The following is a 14,335-nucleotide window of genomic DNA, read 5'->3' as shown; positions in this document are numbered from 1 at the left end:
GTGATTCTTCTGCCTCAGCCCCCCGAGTAGCGGGCATTACAGGTGCCTGCCACACTGCCTGGCTAATTTTTGTATTTTTAGTAGAGACGGGGTTTCGCCAGGTTGGCCAGGTTGGTCTTGAACTCCTGACCTCACATGATCTGCCTGCCTCAGCCTCCCAAAGTGTTGGGATTACAGGCGTGAGCCACCGTGCCCGGCCTGTCTTCGGTCTTTGCACTCCTGATAGTGACCTTAGCAAAACTAAAAAGTACCATATGAAATCAGGACTTTGGGAGGCCAAGGCAGGCAGATCACTTGAGGTCAGGAGTTCGAGACCAGCCTGGCCAACATGGTAAAACCCCGTCTCTACTAATAATACAAAAAATTGGCCAGGTGTGGTGGCGTGTGTCTGTAGTCCCAGCTACTCGGGAGGTTAGGACAGGAGAATCACTTGAACCCAGAAGGCGGAGGTTGCAGTGAGTGGAGGTTGTGCCACAGAACTCCAGCCAGGGCAACAAGAGCAAAACTCCATCTCAAACACAAAACAAAACAAAACAAACAAACAAAAAAACCGAAGACAGATGGTTGGGGTTGTTGGGACAAAAGGTAGCCATCGACAAGAATGAGGAGTACCCATAGAGAACAGGGGCAATCACAAGAGGGCACAGGAAAAGTACTATGCAGAGCAGTATAGCCACGTAAGGTGCGTTAGCCTGGGGGCAAAGGGCTCTATACACTTCAAGAGGCCCGAGAATATCAATGTCAACGCCAAACACTCTGGCAAAATAGTTGGCAAAATTCAGTGAAAGAATAAGGTAAACCCCACACAATTTTACAGCCCTGGAGGGCATCAATACATCAAAGTTTACATTCAGTACCATGTTCAGAACAAGGGACTAAGTCACTGAGAAAAGGTTAAATGATATTCACCACACTCCGTCAACAGGCTGCCAAGAACAAATAGATTTTAGAAACATTTCTTTCTAAAAATGCAAATTTCTCATCGCTGTCAGAGCTTACAGTCATAAATTTCAGTTATCTAGACAATAGGGGCTGACTTATTCCCCAAAGATATCAGATGGCTAAGGCTTCAGGTACACATAGACACACATCACTTATAAAGAACCAAAGCACTTTACAACGCAGGTATTCAGGGACATAGGGAGGACCTGATTACATAAGGACCTTAAGGTAAAAAGTTCTATTGAGAAGCAACTCTGAGGCACCAGATGATGTCTTTAAGCTGTCACTTACACCTCAGCTAGCCAGCGCCAATTCAGAAAAACACCACCCACCAAAATTTACTTAGACCACCCAGATTTCTGATTGGAGTTCAATTCTCCTGTTACCTTGGCTACCCTCCCAATTCCTGATCTATGGTCTGAGTTTCAAGGTCATGATTCTTACTCCTGTTTAGTTTTTGGTGTCTTCTGTTTGGACATCTGGTAGCTAACCCTGGCTTTGTTCCATGATTCCACCTCCTGACTCCCAGATTGGCTCTAACATTCATCTTTGGCCACTCCAGGACTGGCTCTTGCCCACCTTAGTGGTGTTTTACTACATCTTCACTCTTTGCCAGACCGTAACAGGAGGTCAAGCTGAATCCACACAATAATATGTCACACTGGGCTTTGTGACAGCTATTTTCTATGTGACGCCAAATATACCCATCTCGTCTGAATTAGGCTCCCTCAGGGGAAGTAATTTTTGATCTGACTTTTCTCCAACAGGAAATAGTACATACTAGCATCAGATACCCATTTCACAATGGGGTAAATCTACTCCCAAGCAGTAAAATGGCTCAAATCCCAACTGGGCATATTCATTCACAAATAAAAGGCCTAAAAGTCAGATGCAAATGAAGCTAGCTAGCTAACCGCCCTGTGGGAACTAAAGGGGAAGACTTAGCCCTGGCAAGCAGTTAGAGAAGTTTGAGAAGTGGTTCTCAAACTTTAATGTGCAGAGAGTTACCTGGGAAACTAGTAGATTCTAGGCACGACCCCTAGAAAGTCTAATTCAGTGATCTGGGGCCAGGAATTTGCATTACAACAAAAAATTCTGATGCAATCAGTCCTTGGGCCACCCTATGAGGAACACTGCATCACAGCAATGAGAACTCTGACAGACACACAGGACAAGCGCAGTAAGTACAGGATCCCACCAATTCTTCCTCTCCGAGATGCTATGATTCATCTTGTCTAAGGCAGGTCATCTGGCCAATCCTTTCCTAATACTTTTATTGCAGAATATCAGCTCAGTTCCAAGATCAACCTGGTTTTAGTAAAGACAATGTTCATTTCCCAAGTTTCCACAAGGAAGATGGTTTTAGAGTACACAGGAATAGATGTCTAAGTTACATTTTTCTCTTGACTAAGAAAGAAATGCTATGAAGAAAAATATACCATTTAAGTTACACATGATTGTTCTTCATCAATCTTCACCCCTTAAATAGAACATCTCCCTATGGTAATTTCAAGAGTCTCATGATTTTGCCCAAATTAAACAAGATATTTTAAATTGAATAGCAATAACTGCTACTTTAAATAAGGAATGAAAATATCTATTTGATGCAGAAAACCTTCAAATGAGCTGTCCAGAAACACATATAGTATTGGCAAGGAATGTCTTTACCTGGATGTTCTGATAGGGGCCTGGCAGACCAACAGGAGAGCCCAGGAAATACAGGAGGCTGTGCACAAAACTGGGTAGGCAAGTTTCCCCAGGCACTTCCCCAAGCAAAACTGGAGGAGGACCTCAGGAAAACCAGTTAAATTGGGAGGATTCTGATGGGGATAGTATGCTTTTGGAATATAAGATGACAGAGGATATTGAAGAGCTATTAGATCCAGGAGGTCTGTCTGATATTTGAGATAATGGAGCCTCCATTTGTTTCACGACGATGCCTTCATTTTTACATCAACATGGTTTATGGCTTGTAGGGGATATATGGACTGACTGATGCAACCATTAAGGATGTTAGAGCCCCACTCTTACTATTATTGTGATATGTGTGTATGTTTGTTTTTTTCCTAGGAGGATCTTTATTTTTTCTCCCAAATCTCATAACTGGTTATGCAGATGTTTAATTGAGAGGAATAATTATGAATTACGATTTTTTTCTTTCAAACTTTCCTATCTGAATCATTTATTGCCTTTCCTCTCTAATTACAAGTGTTTTAAATATTATAAAATTCAAGTTTAAAAAAATAAACATTGCTAGTAGGCAAACCCAAGCCCAAAAAAGCTCACTTTTTAAAGAAAATGTTAATGTTTCTTGAAAGCCTTGTGTATTATAAGATTGATGATTTACAGAAAAGGAATTTAAAGTCAGAATAAGAAGTAGACAAAGTTGGTTGAGAGAGAAAGGTAGGTAGATTAGCCTCATGAAGGCAAAGGAACAGTGGAACTCAATGGAGCAGGATGATCAGAAGTAAGCTCAATTAAAATGTGAGAATACAGGTTTCCAGCCACTAGAACACACAAGATGTTAGGGGTATATTCTGAGAAAAATGCCTAACTAGGAAATTAAAGCTGAACTGTTGACCTAGAGTTTTTGAGCCCTTTTATTGCTCTGATATGCTTTGGGTAAATAACTCAAGGAAGGCAAATTTCACCCAGCTTATGCTTGCTCTTCAACTCTGACCCTTGCCTACTGAATGACTTTAAATAACTGTTGCAGAAAAAAATGATACCATTTTAATTTCCAGCTCCATCCCCATCTGGCCAGGGAGAGGGTCAATTAATATTATTGTGTTTTGTCCTTAGGGCATCTGATACCCCTGAGGACCAGCCTGCGGGACAGTCTGTTTTTGCAGGGTTTCTTGGCCAGAATCAGAAGAGTGGGATTCAGGACAAGGCCAGTTCACGTAACACAGCTCAGAGCCATACAACACAACTTGCTCCAAGGATGTTGGGCATTGTGATTCATTAGGAAACAAAATATAAGCTTTCCACACCATTAGGAATGACTTTAGGAGTGAAAGCACATAAGACGATGCCTCACCTCATCAACAATGCACTGCAGAAGCTGGAGAGGCTGCAATGGAAAAGAAGAGAGGAAAAAGTATTAGCCTCTATGCAATATCTTTACAGTGGAGTGGAAAGAAAAAATCATTAATGCAATAAAATATAGCAAGATTAATCAACAACAGCAAACTCTTATAAAAACATTGATGCTCAGGATGTTCTATTATTTCTAATGGTACCTAATCTAATACAGGCAGTTAAAGGTTTGCATTTTCTTCAAAATGCAATTTGCTAAGTTTAAAACAAGGCATTCAAGCATGCAAAGGAAGCAGCCATCAGGAAAAAGAAAAGTGAATTTTTTTCTGAACTCATAAAGCTTACCATTAAAGATCCCTGGTTTTTCTGAATCTGAAAAAAGGCAATATGTAATTAGCATGTCATAATCAAAATGACTCACTTGGACACATTATGATCACTGAGAGAAAATTATTGCATTGCTGGTGGCAATTTGTGGGCATGTGTTAACACAATTTACATAATGAAAATACACAAATGTTAATAGCTCGCTTCTCATTTATAGGCGAAAGTCAGCAGAATGTTAATTTCACACAACACTTTTTAGTACCCTCCAGGTTGTATTAGAATAGGGAGAAAAACCATAATCCATTTCAAAAGGCTGTTTACGATTCAGATATAAATAATGTTTTATATTGCTAGATTGTGAACACTGGGCTTAATGTTGCAATCATTGCTAATGTTATGAAGCTCACTCTTTTTAAATTAAAAACCGATTTATTTAAAATTGAAATTAAATCATAGTCAGAAATTAGAATTTTGGATTCCTGCCAGTGTCTGCTCACAATTCCCTATTTTGTGAAGAAAACTTTAATTATGTGGTTGAAGTATTTGCCCCTAACTTAGGAGTGAGGTAACGACTCCACCTTTTGCAAAGTTCCTTCTGCCTGTTTCCAGGGCAGCAATGCTCTCTGGGAAAATAAAATTCAAAAATTCATGCAAGTTTTACACTGATTTTTAGGGAATAAAAGCAGAGTCCAGTAAGAGTGTGTTTCTGATCAACATTCTGAAGGCAGGTTGCTCACACATTTAACACTGATAAACTGAATTTCTTAGAAAGCTACTAAAACGTGACACAAAAATTAATAAAACATCCACTTAGTCATTAAAGTACTAAACACTTCAATGCCTCCCCATCCAGGAAAAAAAAAGGCTACAGTTATAAACTCAATGAAAATGAAACTCCAGGTACTACATTTTCTAACAGAGAACTTTTCTTTTTTTTTTTTTTTTTGAGACGGAGTCTCGCTGTGTCACCCAGGCTGGAGTGCAGTGGCGCGATCTCGGCTCACTGCAAGCTCTGCCTCCCGGGTTTACGCCATTCTCCTGCCTCAGCCTCCGAGTAGCTGGGACTACAGGCGCCCGCCACCACGCCCGGCTAGTTTTTTGTATTTTTAGTAGAGACGGGGTTTCACCATGTTAGCCAGGATGGTCTCGATCTCCTGACCTCGTGATCCGCCCACCTCGGCCTCCCAAAGTGCTGGGATTACAGGGTTGAGCCACCGCGCCCGGCCACAGAGAACTTTTCAGGAACCAAATACTGATGGGTCAACTGTTTTCTGAGATAACTGAGCTCCAACCAGCTGGTAAAACACACGGAAACTAGTAATAATCCCTTATATGTTTTTATAGGTGTTTACAAAAATTCTTTCCCATATACTAACTCATTTGATCTGCACAACCACCCTGAGGTTGGCGGGGATGATCATCTTTATTCTATGGTGGGAAAGCTGGGCCTACCAGAGGACAGGGTCCGGGCCTGAGGCCTCAGGGCCAGGGTGTGGTGGTGCTGGGGCTCCTCCAGAGCTCCTTTCCTTCCAGCATCTGTATTACACCTGCCTATGGTCATAGAGTTATTTGAAAACAACTGGATTTATATACATTTATACTTGGTATGGTACTGTTGATAAATTATCCATTTTGACATGTTGGTTCCTCTCACCTAGACTGTGAGTTTCTCAAGAGCTGCAGCTATGTTTATGCATTTCTTTTGCATCCATGTGGCTGATCAGCACACCATTCCTCCTACTGCCTGAATGTTTTAAAGTGTTCTCCCATATATTTGTCAAATGAACATGGTGCCCACTCATTGCTCTTACTGGCTTTTCATCACTTCCTCCCCAATCACTACTTTGGGAAACCTCTGTCCCAGGTTGACTGGCTTAGTCTATGTTGATAGTCCCTGCTTAATGTTGTCCTGAATTACTGCTTATTCTGGTTCCTCCAGTCCATGAGTACTTCCAGCCAAGATTCTGCAGGTAAAGATTTATACTACAAGGGAAGGCGGAGCTGTAACCACCACCCTGAAGCAGTTAAGAATTTCAGTAACAAGCTACACCACCTTTAAAAAAGTACTGAAAAGCCTGGACAACCTCTCCTGTGACATGAGATACCTATGGAGTTTGCTTTTATATATTTTTTTCAAGCATACACTGATGCTCCCCCTATCCCTACATTCCTAGTAAGATATATCTACTTCAACAGCAGAGTTATTCGTAATGAACAAAGAATCAGAAATCCATTTCTGACATCAAAGAGAATGAGCTTCACAAATTTCCAAGAGTCAGGGGGATGACAACATTCTCTGAGGAGAACATGCAGCAAACATTCTAAGTAAGAGGTTTTGAAATGAATTCGAAATGGATTATGAAACACTGTCCCCAGTAACATATGAGTTGTGTGAATCAGATTAACTGAGGGGAGAAAACTTCCTCATGAACTGAGGTCTTAAAGAAAGCCTCTAGTTTGCCCTATTTTGCAGGTTCAAAGCTTAGTCTAAGACAACTTAAAATTGTACTATTTATGCTTGCTCTTTACTAAAAGAAAGAGAAAAACAGCAATATCAAAGTCTTTTTTTAAAATAATCTTATAACTATACTGTTTTGCCCAGGTTTTTAAAGAGAGATGTTATCAGGTTTTATTATACAGTTTTGATAGCAACATATTATATGAAATCATCTTCATAAATTTTGTATTAAGGTAGCAGCGCCAGTACCTGAAATTGATTCAAAAGGCTTAAGATACTCAATTACTTTTTAACAGTTACACAATGCAGTGACTTATATCTTCTATTTCACAAGAATTTGATGATGTAACATCATTGTAATTGATTCATTTTCTCAATTAAATAAAGCTACTGTGCTTTTCTTTATATGAATGCCACATAGACCATAGAGTTAGATGTATTATCTCCTTTTTCTGTCTCAGATATATTGCCGTAAAGGCTGTATTCTGTTCCTCTGTTAATTCCACCAGAAAATTTAATGCCACAGTCATATTTTAAAAATTCTGAACTGCCATGTACTTGGCTGTATTTATATTAGGCATATTTTTCACTGCTAAACTCTTTGTTGTTTACCTTTTTCAAGATCACATTACTGTATAGGCACAGCAACCATAAAACAGACCCAAACAGTCAACCTCTAGTCATTGCCTCTGCTTTTGCACACAGTTCATGAAAAAGTGAAGCCCCTAGTTTTATAGCACATTAAAAGTGGAAGCAAAGGTCCTCAATATAAAATGTTGGCTTTGTGAATGCCTATCTTTATTCTGGGTCTGCCTTCGAAATGCTTAGCTGTGAGAGCAGAGTTCAGAGGAACACAATAATATTGTTAGGGCTGATGTACTGCCTGCACCTCACAACATATGAAATGCTGTTTATAACTAACTTGTCCAAGCCCTCATTCCTGCTTATACATTTTGCGTGTATTGAGTGTTTTCTATGTCTAACTAGTACTTTGGGACAATGAGAGAACAATAATTGTTCCAGTCACACACTTTGCTAATCAGTTTCTAGAACTAGTAGCATTTTGATAGACTAATTAAATGAACCTCTTCCCTTTTCTGGGCATAGATTTTTTTCTTTCATTAGCTGTTAGATTCAAGATTTAAAACCACACTAATAGGGGATAGTTATGTCTCATTCTGATATAAGACAGACTCTTATGTGTTTAAATGGGGGAAGAATGACTTCATAAAAGGCAGCCACAAGTACCAGTTAGGTCTTGGTATTATTACAGTAACATTTATCATATATTTCCTTACAAGGACTATCTAGTTAGCAATTAGAAAACTCTTATAACATGACTTATGACTGTGAAAAATGATGCTAGAAAGGAAATTGCCAATGTAAAAGTTTGCTTGTGGGGCCTCAACTATTTAGCCAATGACTCTGGTGATAAAAAGCAATTTTGGAAGTCTCACTTTATGCTTCGCTCTCTGTAGAGGAGCTTTTTACTTAAGTGGTAAAACAGACCTTGCTACCAGCCCCTTTTACATTATATTCAGAGGCACAATCAGAAAACTAAAATGAATCTACCTATGTAACTTAAGAGAAGACACCAGCTATAGCTTTCATTTTCTCCTTTACTCTCTGAAATTATGGCTTGCCCTGCAGCTCTTGTCTGTAAGATTTATGTATGACCTAGGTCAGATCTTCCAATATCAGTTGACAAATTTTCTCTTTACATATTTACTGCTTTTCAAGCTTGTATTATTTTCTCTTAAATAGAAAGAAGAAATATAAAATTAAATCATATGGTTGGAATTTTTAAAGAATAGCATTCTCATTTGTTGTGCTACTGGCATCACATTCTAGCTTTCTTTTTTCTCTCTTTTTTTTTTTGAGACGGAGTCTCTCTCTGTTGCCCAGGCTAGAGTGCAGTGGCGCAAGCTTGGCTCACTGCAAGCTCCGCCTCCCGGGTTCACACCATTCTCCTGCCTCAGCCTCCTGAGTAGCTGGGACTACAGGTGCCCACCACCACGCCCAGCTAATTTTTGTATTTTTAGTAGAGACGGGGTTTCACCGTGTTAGCCAGGATGGTCTCGATCTCCTGACCTTGTGATCCACTCGCCTCGGCCTCCCATAGTGCTGGGATTACAGGCGTGAGCCACCGTGACTGGCCTACATTCTAGCTTTCAATGTTGAGTTCTTTATTCTTTTTTTTTAAACTTCAAATTTTAGGAGCTGTGGCTATTTTGCAAGGACTCTCTTTTCAAATCAGATGCATCAAGCTATAACCCTGGCTAAATATAAACAGGGATTATGGAAAACTGAGACATTCATATTCTAAATGAAGAATTATGATCTAAAGTATTTATGAAGGGATGGAACCCCAGAGATGATTTAGTTCAATCTGCTCACTTTGCTTTAAGGAAGCTGAGGCTCAAAGGGGAGCAGCGCCCAAAGTCATAGATAGTGCCTGGCCTGACCCTGACAGTTGGGTTAGGAGGCTGTCCACTGTGAGAAAAATGCATGAACTTTGGAGTGAGAAAGACCCCTGGGATTCTACTCAGATGCCCATGGTCCCCAGAAGCCCCCTCCCTTCAGTGGGGCTTAGAGCTCTCGTCTACAAAGTGAAGGAATGAGCTAGAGAAGCCCAAAGATTCCTTGAAGCCAGAGCTTCCTATTCAGGAGCCATGTTTATTTTTCCTACCCAAGGAAGAAATGGTACCAGCAATCAATCTAATTTTATCTGGCACTGTGTGGGTATTAAAACTTAGGGAAATACCACTTCCAATCCAGTACAACTTGCAAAAACAAAGTGTCCATATCTCAAAAAGCCTTCAATGAGAAAAACAAAACCACTGCTACATGATAAGCTTTATATACATTGCCTAGTACCACTACCTTAAAAAGCTCCCAAACAAATTACTTTTAAATAAAGGAAGAGAACAAAATTTACTATGGCTAACTACAAATGGGACTTTTGGCAAACTGATATGTGAAGATACTAAATGCATTAAGAGACAAAACAAATGGATAATATATACTACTTCCAATAATTTCAGGTGAACACATATAATTCACTTTGCAATCCTATCTCCCCTGTCCATCAGCCTTTGTCCTTTCTCAAGTTCTTATCATGTCTGTGGGTCTATTAGTATATTTTCACAGGACCTAAAAAAGTCACAAGAGGATTTAGCAGGCAGCTACTCAATAGGTTATAAGAAAGAAACAATGATTCTCACATTCTAAGATCTACTCACTGGCACCTTCTTTCTGGCCCACATCTCAGACTCCAGGTGGGGTGCTGTATTCAGGAGTGACCAGTTTTGAAAAGCAAAAACTGCATATCCCTGAATTTAGCAAGCAGCTAGGTAGGACAGAAAGGCTTTAAGATGCCTACAGGAGGGCACAGCTCTGATGGGACCAGACAGAAAATCATCACAGCCATAAATTAGTTTACTTGGCTCTCACTGCTTCCTGAGTATCAAGGACAATGCATTTTCACACAAAATACAACAGCTGGAGCATTGAGGTACAGCGAAACATTATTCATTCGCTGGGTCTGCCAGTCAGTGAGCAGGAAAAAAAAGGACCTGGCTGCCAGTTCATACTGTTTTATCCTTTGTGTATTTAAAATTGACATAGCGCATGTCCAACCCCACATAGGTGTATAAGAGCCATAGTAAATCTTCCTCTTGGTAATTGCACATTTTAATGTTTAAACTTGAGTTCTGCAAGGAAAGCAGGGGCTTAGAATTGTAATTTAAAATGACTGATGTGAATTATAAAATCTTTTTCCTGATGGTACGAGGTCTGGCCACAGAGTCCATTAAGTACCTAACTTTTGAAGAAGATTTTAGACATTTGCCATATCAAACTTTTGTCCTTTCTTTGTCCCAAAAGAAGGGTGGCCTTATTTCAGAATCCAGTTTAAGAATATTAATTGTGTGTGGAGACAGGGGAAAGGGGAAACTGGGGGAAGGAGCTGTTGCTTTTTCTGAGAAAGGTCCTTTAGACTACCCTACTCTTTATGGTGAAATAAATCTGCTACAGCAACATTTTAATGTTTCAAAATGTCTGAGACGGTTTTTCTGGAGCTTTCATTTCGTTTGCACCTCTGTTAGCTTAAATCCTCTACATGATGTTGGAAGTCACCTCATACAATTCTTTGCCTGATGCAGAAATTCACTTTATAATATTCCAAACATATAGGTATTCTGTCTTTGCTACAAGACTTCCAATGATGAGATTCCAATGATTCTCTTTTGGGCAGATGAAACTGTCAACAAAGTTCTTTCTTGGCCAGGTGCGGTGGCTCACGCCTGTAATCCCAGCACTTTGGGAGGCTGAGGCGGGAGGATCACAAGGTCAGATCAAGACCATTCTGGCTAACACGGTAAAAGCCCGTCTCTACTAAAGATACAAAAAATTAGCCGGGCATGGTGGCAGGCACCTGTAGTCCCAGCTACTCGGGAGGCCTGAGGCAGGAGAATGGCATGAACACGGGAGGCTCAGCTTGCAGTGAGCCGTGATTATGCCACTGCACTCCAGCCTGGGTGACAGAGCGAGACCCCCTCTCAAGAAAAAAAAAAAAAAGTTCTTTTTGGGCTGTAGGTGGTGACTCACGTCTGTAATCCCAGCACTTTGGGAAGCCAAGGCAGGCAGATCACCTGAGGTCAGGAGTTCAAGACAAGCCTGGCCAACATGGTGAAACCCCATCTCTACTAAAAATACAAAAATTAGCTGGGTGGGGTGGCATGTGAGTGTAGTCCCAGCTACTCAGGGGGCTGAGGCAGGAGAACTCTGCTTGAACCCGGGAGGAGGTTGCAGTGAGCTGAGATGATGCCACTGCCCTCCAGCCTGGGTGACAGAGTGAGACTCTGTCTCAAACAAACAAACAAAAAAAGGAGTTCTTTCTTATTCTGAATCCAAGAAGTATGTCTTTCTGGAAGATGTGCCCATGATCTGGAGCTATGGCATATAAGTTTAAAGACAGCTTTCCACATATTTGAAGATAGCGGTCATATCTCCACAATGTTGTCTTTCTTGAATAAACATCCCTGTTTTCTTCCTTATGATCAGTTGGTATCTTGGTTGCCCTCTATCCTTCTCCCCTTTACTACTAAGGATACTCCAACAACACTCCCCCACCCCCAAGAAGCCCGTGTGTTCCGTGGGAAGATGACTTTGCCCCCAGTTCTAGGGTATGGTAGGTGGTTCAGGCCTAAATTAGCCAGCAACATCTAAATCCCCTGGGCACAGGGAGTTGAACTGGTCCAATCAAACTGCAGGCTAAGGCCTTTGGTTGCCTCTGAGGAAAAGAGACCTGCTGTTCCCCTCTCAGACAGGACGTAGGTTGCTCCAGGAACCCCAGTAACCATTCTTGGTCGGTGAAGGAAGAAGCCTACTAAGGAGAGAGCCGAATGTGACTTGCTGAGTCAAGTCCCAGCTAAAACCAACAAGCAAGACTAGGCTTTTCAGTCATGCAGTCCAGTAATTTCCCCTTGTGGTTAGGGCTCCTTTGAGTTGAGTTTTCTGTTACCTGAACCTGAAAGTTGCCTGAAGAACCCAGGCATGATTTCCCATTCTCCACCACCACAGTCACCTTCGCCTGAATTCGTTTCCATATGTGTATGTTCCTCATAAAGTATGACACCCACACCTAAACACAGACCTCAGATTGACAGGCTTAGATCACCATGTTTTGGGCCCGATACACCAGACAGCAGAGACTCAAGGAGGTTAAAAGTGCATTCACTGTTTTTTTTGAGACGGAGTCTCACTTTGTCACCTAGGCTGGAGGGCAGTGGCGCGATCTCAGCTTACTGTAACCTCCACCTCCTGGGTTCAAGGAATTCTCCTACCTCAGCCTCCTGAGTACCTGAGATTACAGGCACATGCCACCATATCTGGCTAATTTTTGTATTTTTAGTAGAGATGGGGTTTCGCCATGTTGGCTAGGCTGGTCTTGAACTCTTGGCCTCAAGCGATCCACCTGTCTCAGCCTCCCAAAGTGCTGGGATTATAGGCGTGAGCCACCATGCCAGGCCATGCATTCACATTTCTGATAGCCCTATCACACAGCTGGCTCAAATGAGAGAAAGCAGAGAAGTATATACATCTTACAGGTTTATATACTGAAAAAGATATCAGAGACTGAAAAGGAAACACTTTTTTTTTTTTTTTTTTGGAGACAAGGTCTCACTCTATTGCTCAAGATGGAATGCAGCGGTGCAATCATAGCTCACTGCAGCCTTGACCTCCCTGGACTGAAATGATCCTCCCACCTCCGCCTCCTGAGTAGCTAGGACTACAGGTGTGTGCCCACCACTCCTGGCTATTTGTTTTATGTGTATTTTTTTTAGAGACGGGGTTTTACCATGTTGCCCAGGCTGGTCTTGAACTCCTGACCTCAAGTGATTCACCCACCTCAGCCTCCCAAAGTGTTAGGATTACAGGTGTGAGCCACCGCAGCTGGCCCTATACTCTTCTATTTCTGATGTGTTTCATACTGACAGAGTATTTGAGAGTCAAAATGAGTGAACGATAAAAGCAATTACAGAATCTGGACAGTCTGAAGATGTTTCTATCTGTTATTTCTCCCTTTTTATTTGTTTGGCTGAGGAGAGGCCTGGCTAATGCTGAAGTAGAATTATAGACTCCTGGGGTCTGAAAAAAACCTTAAAGATTTTAAAATCTAACCTGGCTCCTCATCCCTATGTAATGTTAAATCCCTCCTTCATTGCACCCCTGCTGATGGGGCTTCTGTCTGAATTCATCTGGCAAAGGGAAGCTTACTGTCTTCTGACTGACCCTTCCATCCCTTGCCCCACTTCTACCCCTCTGACAGTACAAATCTACATATTCTCTGACATGAGAACCTTCAAAGTCTGACGACAAGTTGTCACATCTCCTCAGAAGGTGTTATGCTCAGGTATACATGCTGGCAGGGTACAGTGGGAGGATGGGACATGGAAGAAAAGAAAGGGGCCAAAACAATTGATTTAGAGCCTCAGGATTTGTGTTCTTGGTTCCCTGTGATTGTAAAATTTGCTTTGCCAATATGTAAAAAGTAAACTTGGGCTACATAATTACTTTATCGATTTCATATCCTTATGCTATGCCAGGCACTGCAGTAGACTCCAGGACCCAAAAGATGGATAGAATACAATTGCTGGCCCACAGAAAGCAGTGACTTAGTAAAGGTTCCTGAAACCTAGTAGCAGAGTTAAGATTTAAACACAGGTCTTGCACTCTCCTCTAAAAATCACTCAGTATTTGGACAAAATACAACTCTCTGGAGTTTTGCTTTCTTCCCTCAGGGCTCTATAGATTTCTTTTTTGTTTGTTTTTTTTTTTGAGACGGAGTCTTGCTCTGTCGCCCAGGCTGGAGTGCAGTGGCCAGATCTCAGCTCACTGCAAGCTCCGCCTGCCAGGTTTTCGCCATTCTCCTGCCTCAGCCTCCCGTATAGCTGGGACTAGAGGCGCCTGCCACCTCGCCCGGCTAGTTTTTTGTATTTTTTAGTAGAGACGGGGTTTCACCGGGTTAGCCAGGATGGTCTCGATCTCCTGACCTCGTGATCCGCC

The 14,335-nt window shown here is 41.5% G+C and overlaps 1 protein-coding gene across 2 annotated transcripts in view; it reads right to left on the bottom strand.

Annotated features, from left to right (window-relative positions):
* The window catches only part of MAP2K5 (mitogen-activated protein kinase kinase 5), a 261,608-nt gene that overhangs the window by 55,183 nt on the left and 192,090 nt on the right, over positions 1-14,335 (bottom strand). For both annotated transcript variants that reach the window (XM_011968648.1, XM_011968652.1), the window contains 2 exons: positions 4,327-4,353; positions 3,983-4,015 (listed from right to left, as the gene is read on the bottom strand). In XM_011968648.1, coding sequence (XP_011824038.1) covers positions 3,983-4,015; positions 4,327-4,353 — 60 coding nt within the window. The remainder of the gene's footprint in view (positions 1-3,982; positions 4,016-4,326; positions 4,354-14,335) is intronic.

The sequence above is a fragment of the Mandrillus leucophaeus genome, unplaced genomic scaffold (genome assembly GCF_000951045.1).
Source record: "Mandrillus leucophaeus isolate KB7577 unplaced genomic scaffold, Mleu.le_1.0 Scaffold12, whole genome shotgun sequence".
NCBI classification, from domain to species: domain Eukaryota; kingdom Metazoa; phylum Chordata; class Mammalia; order Primates; family Cercopithecidae; genus Mandrillus; species Mandrillus leucophaeus.
Note: the sequence above shows the minus strand (reverse complement) of the source record. Positions and strands in the feature narration are given on the sequence as shown.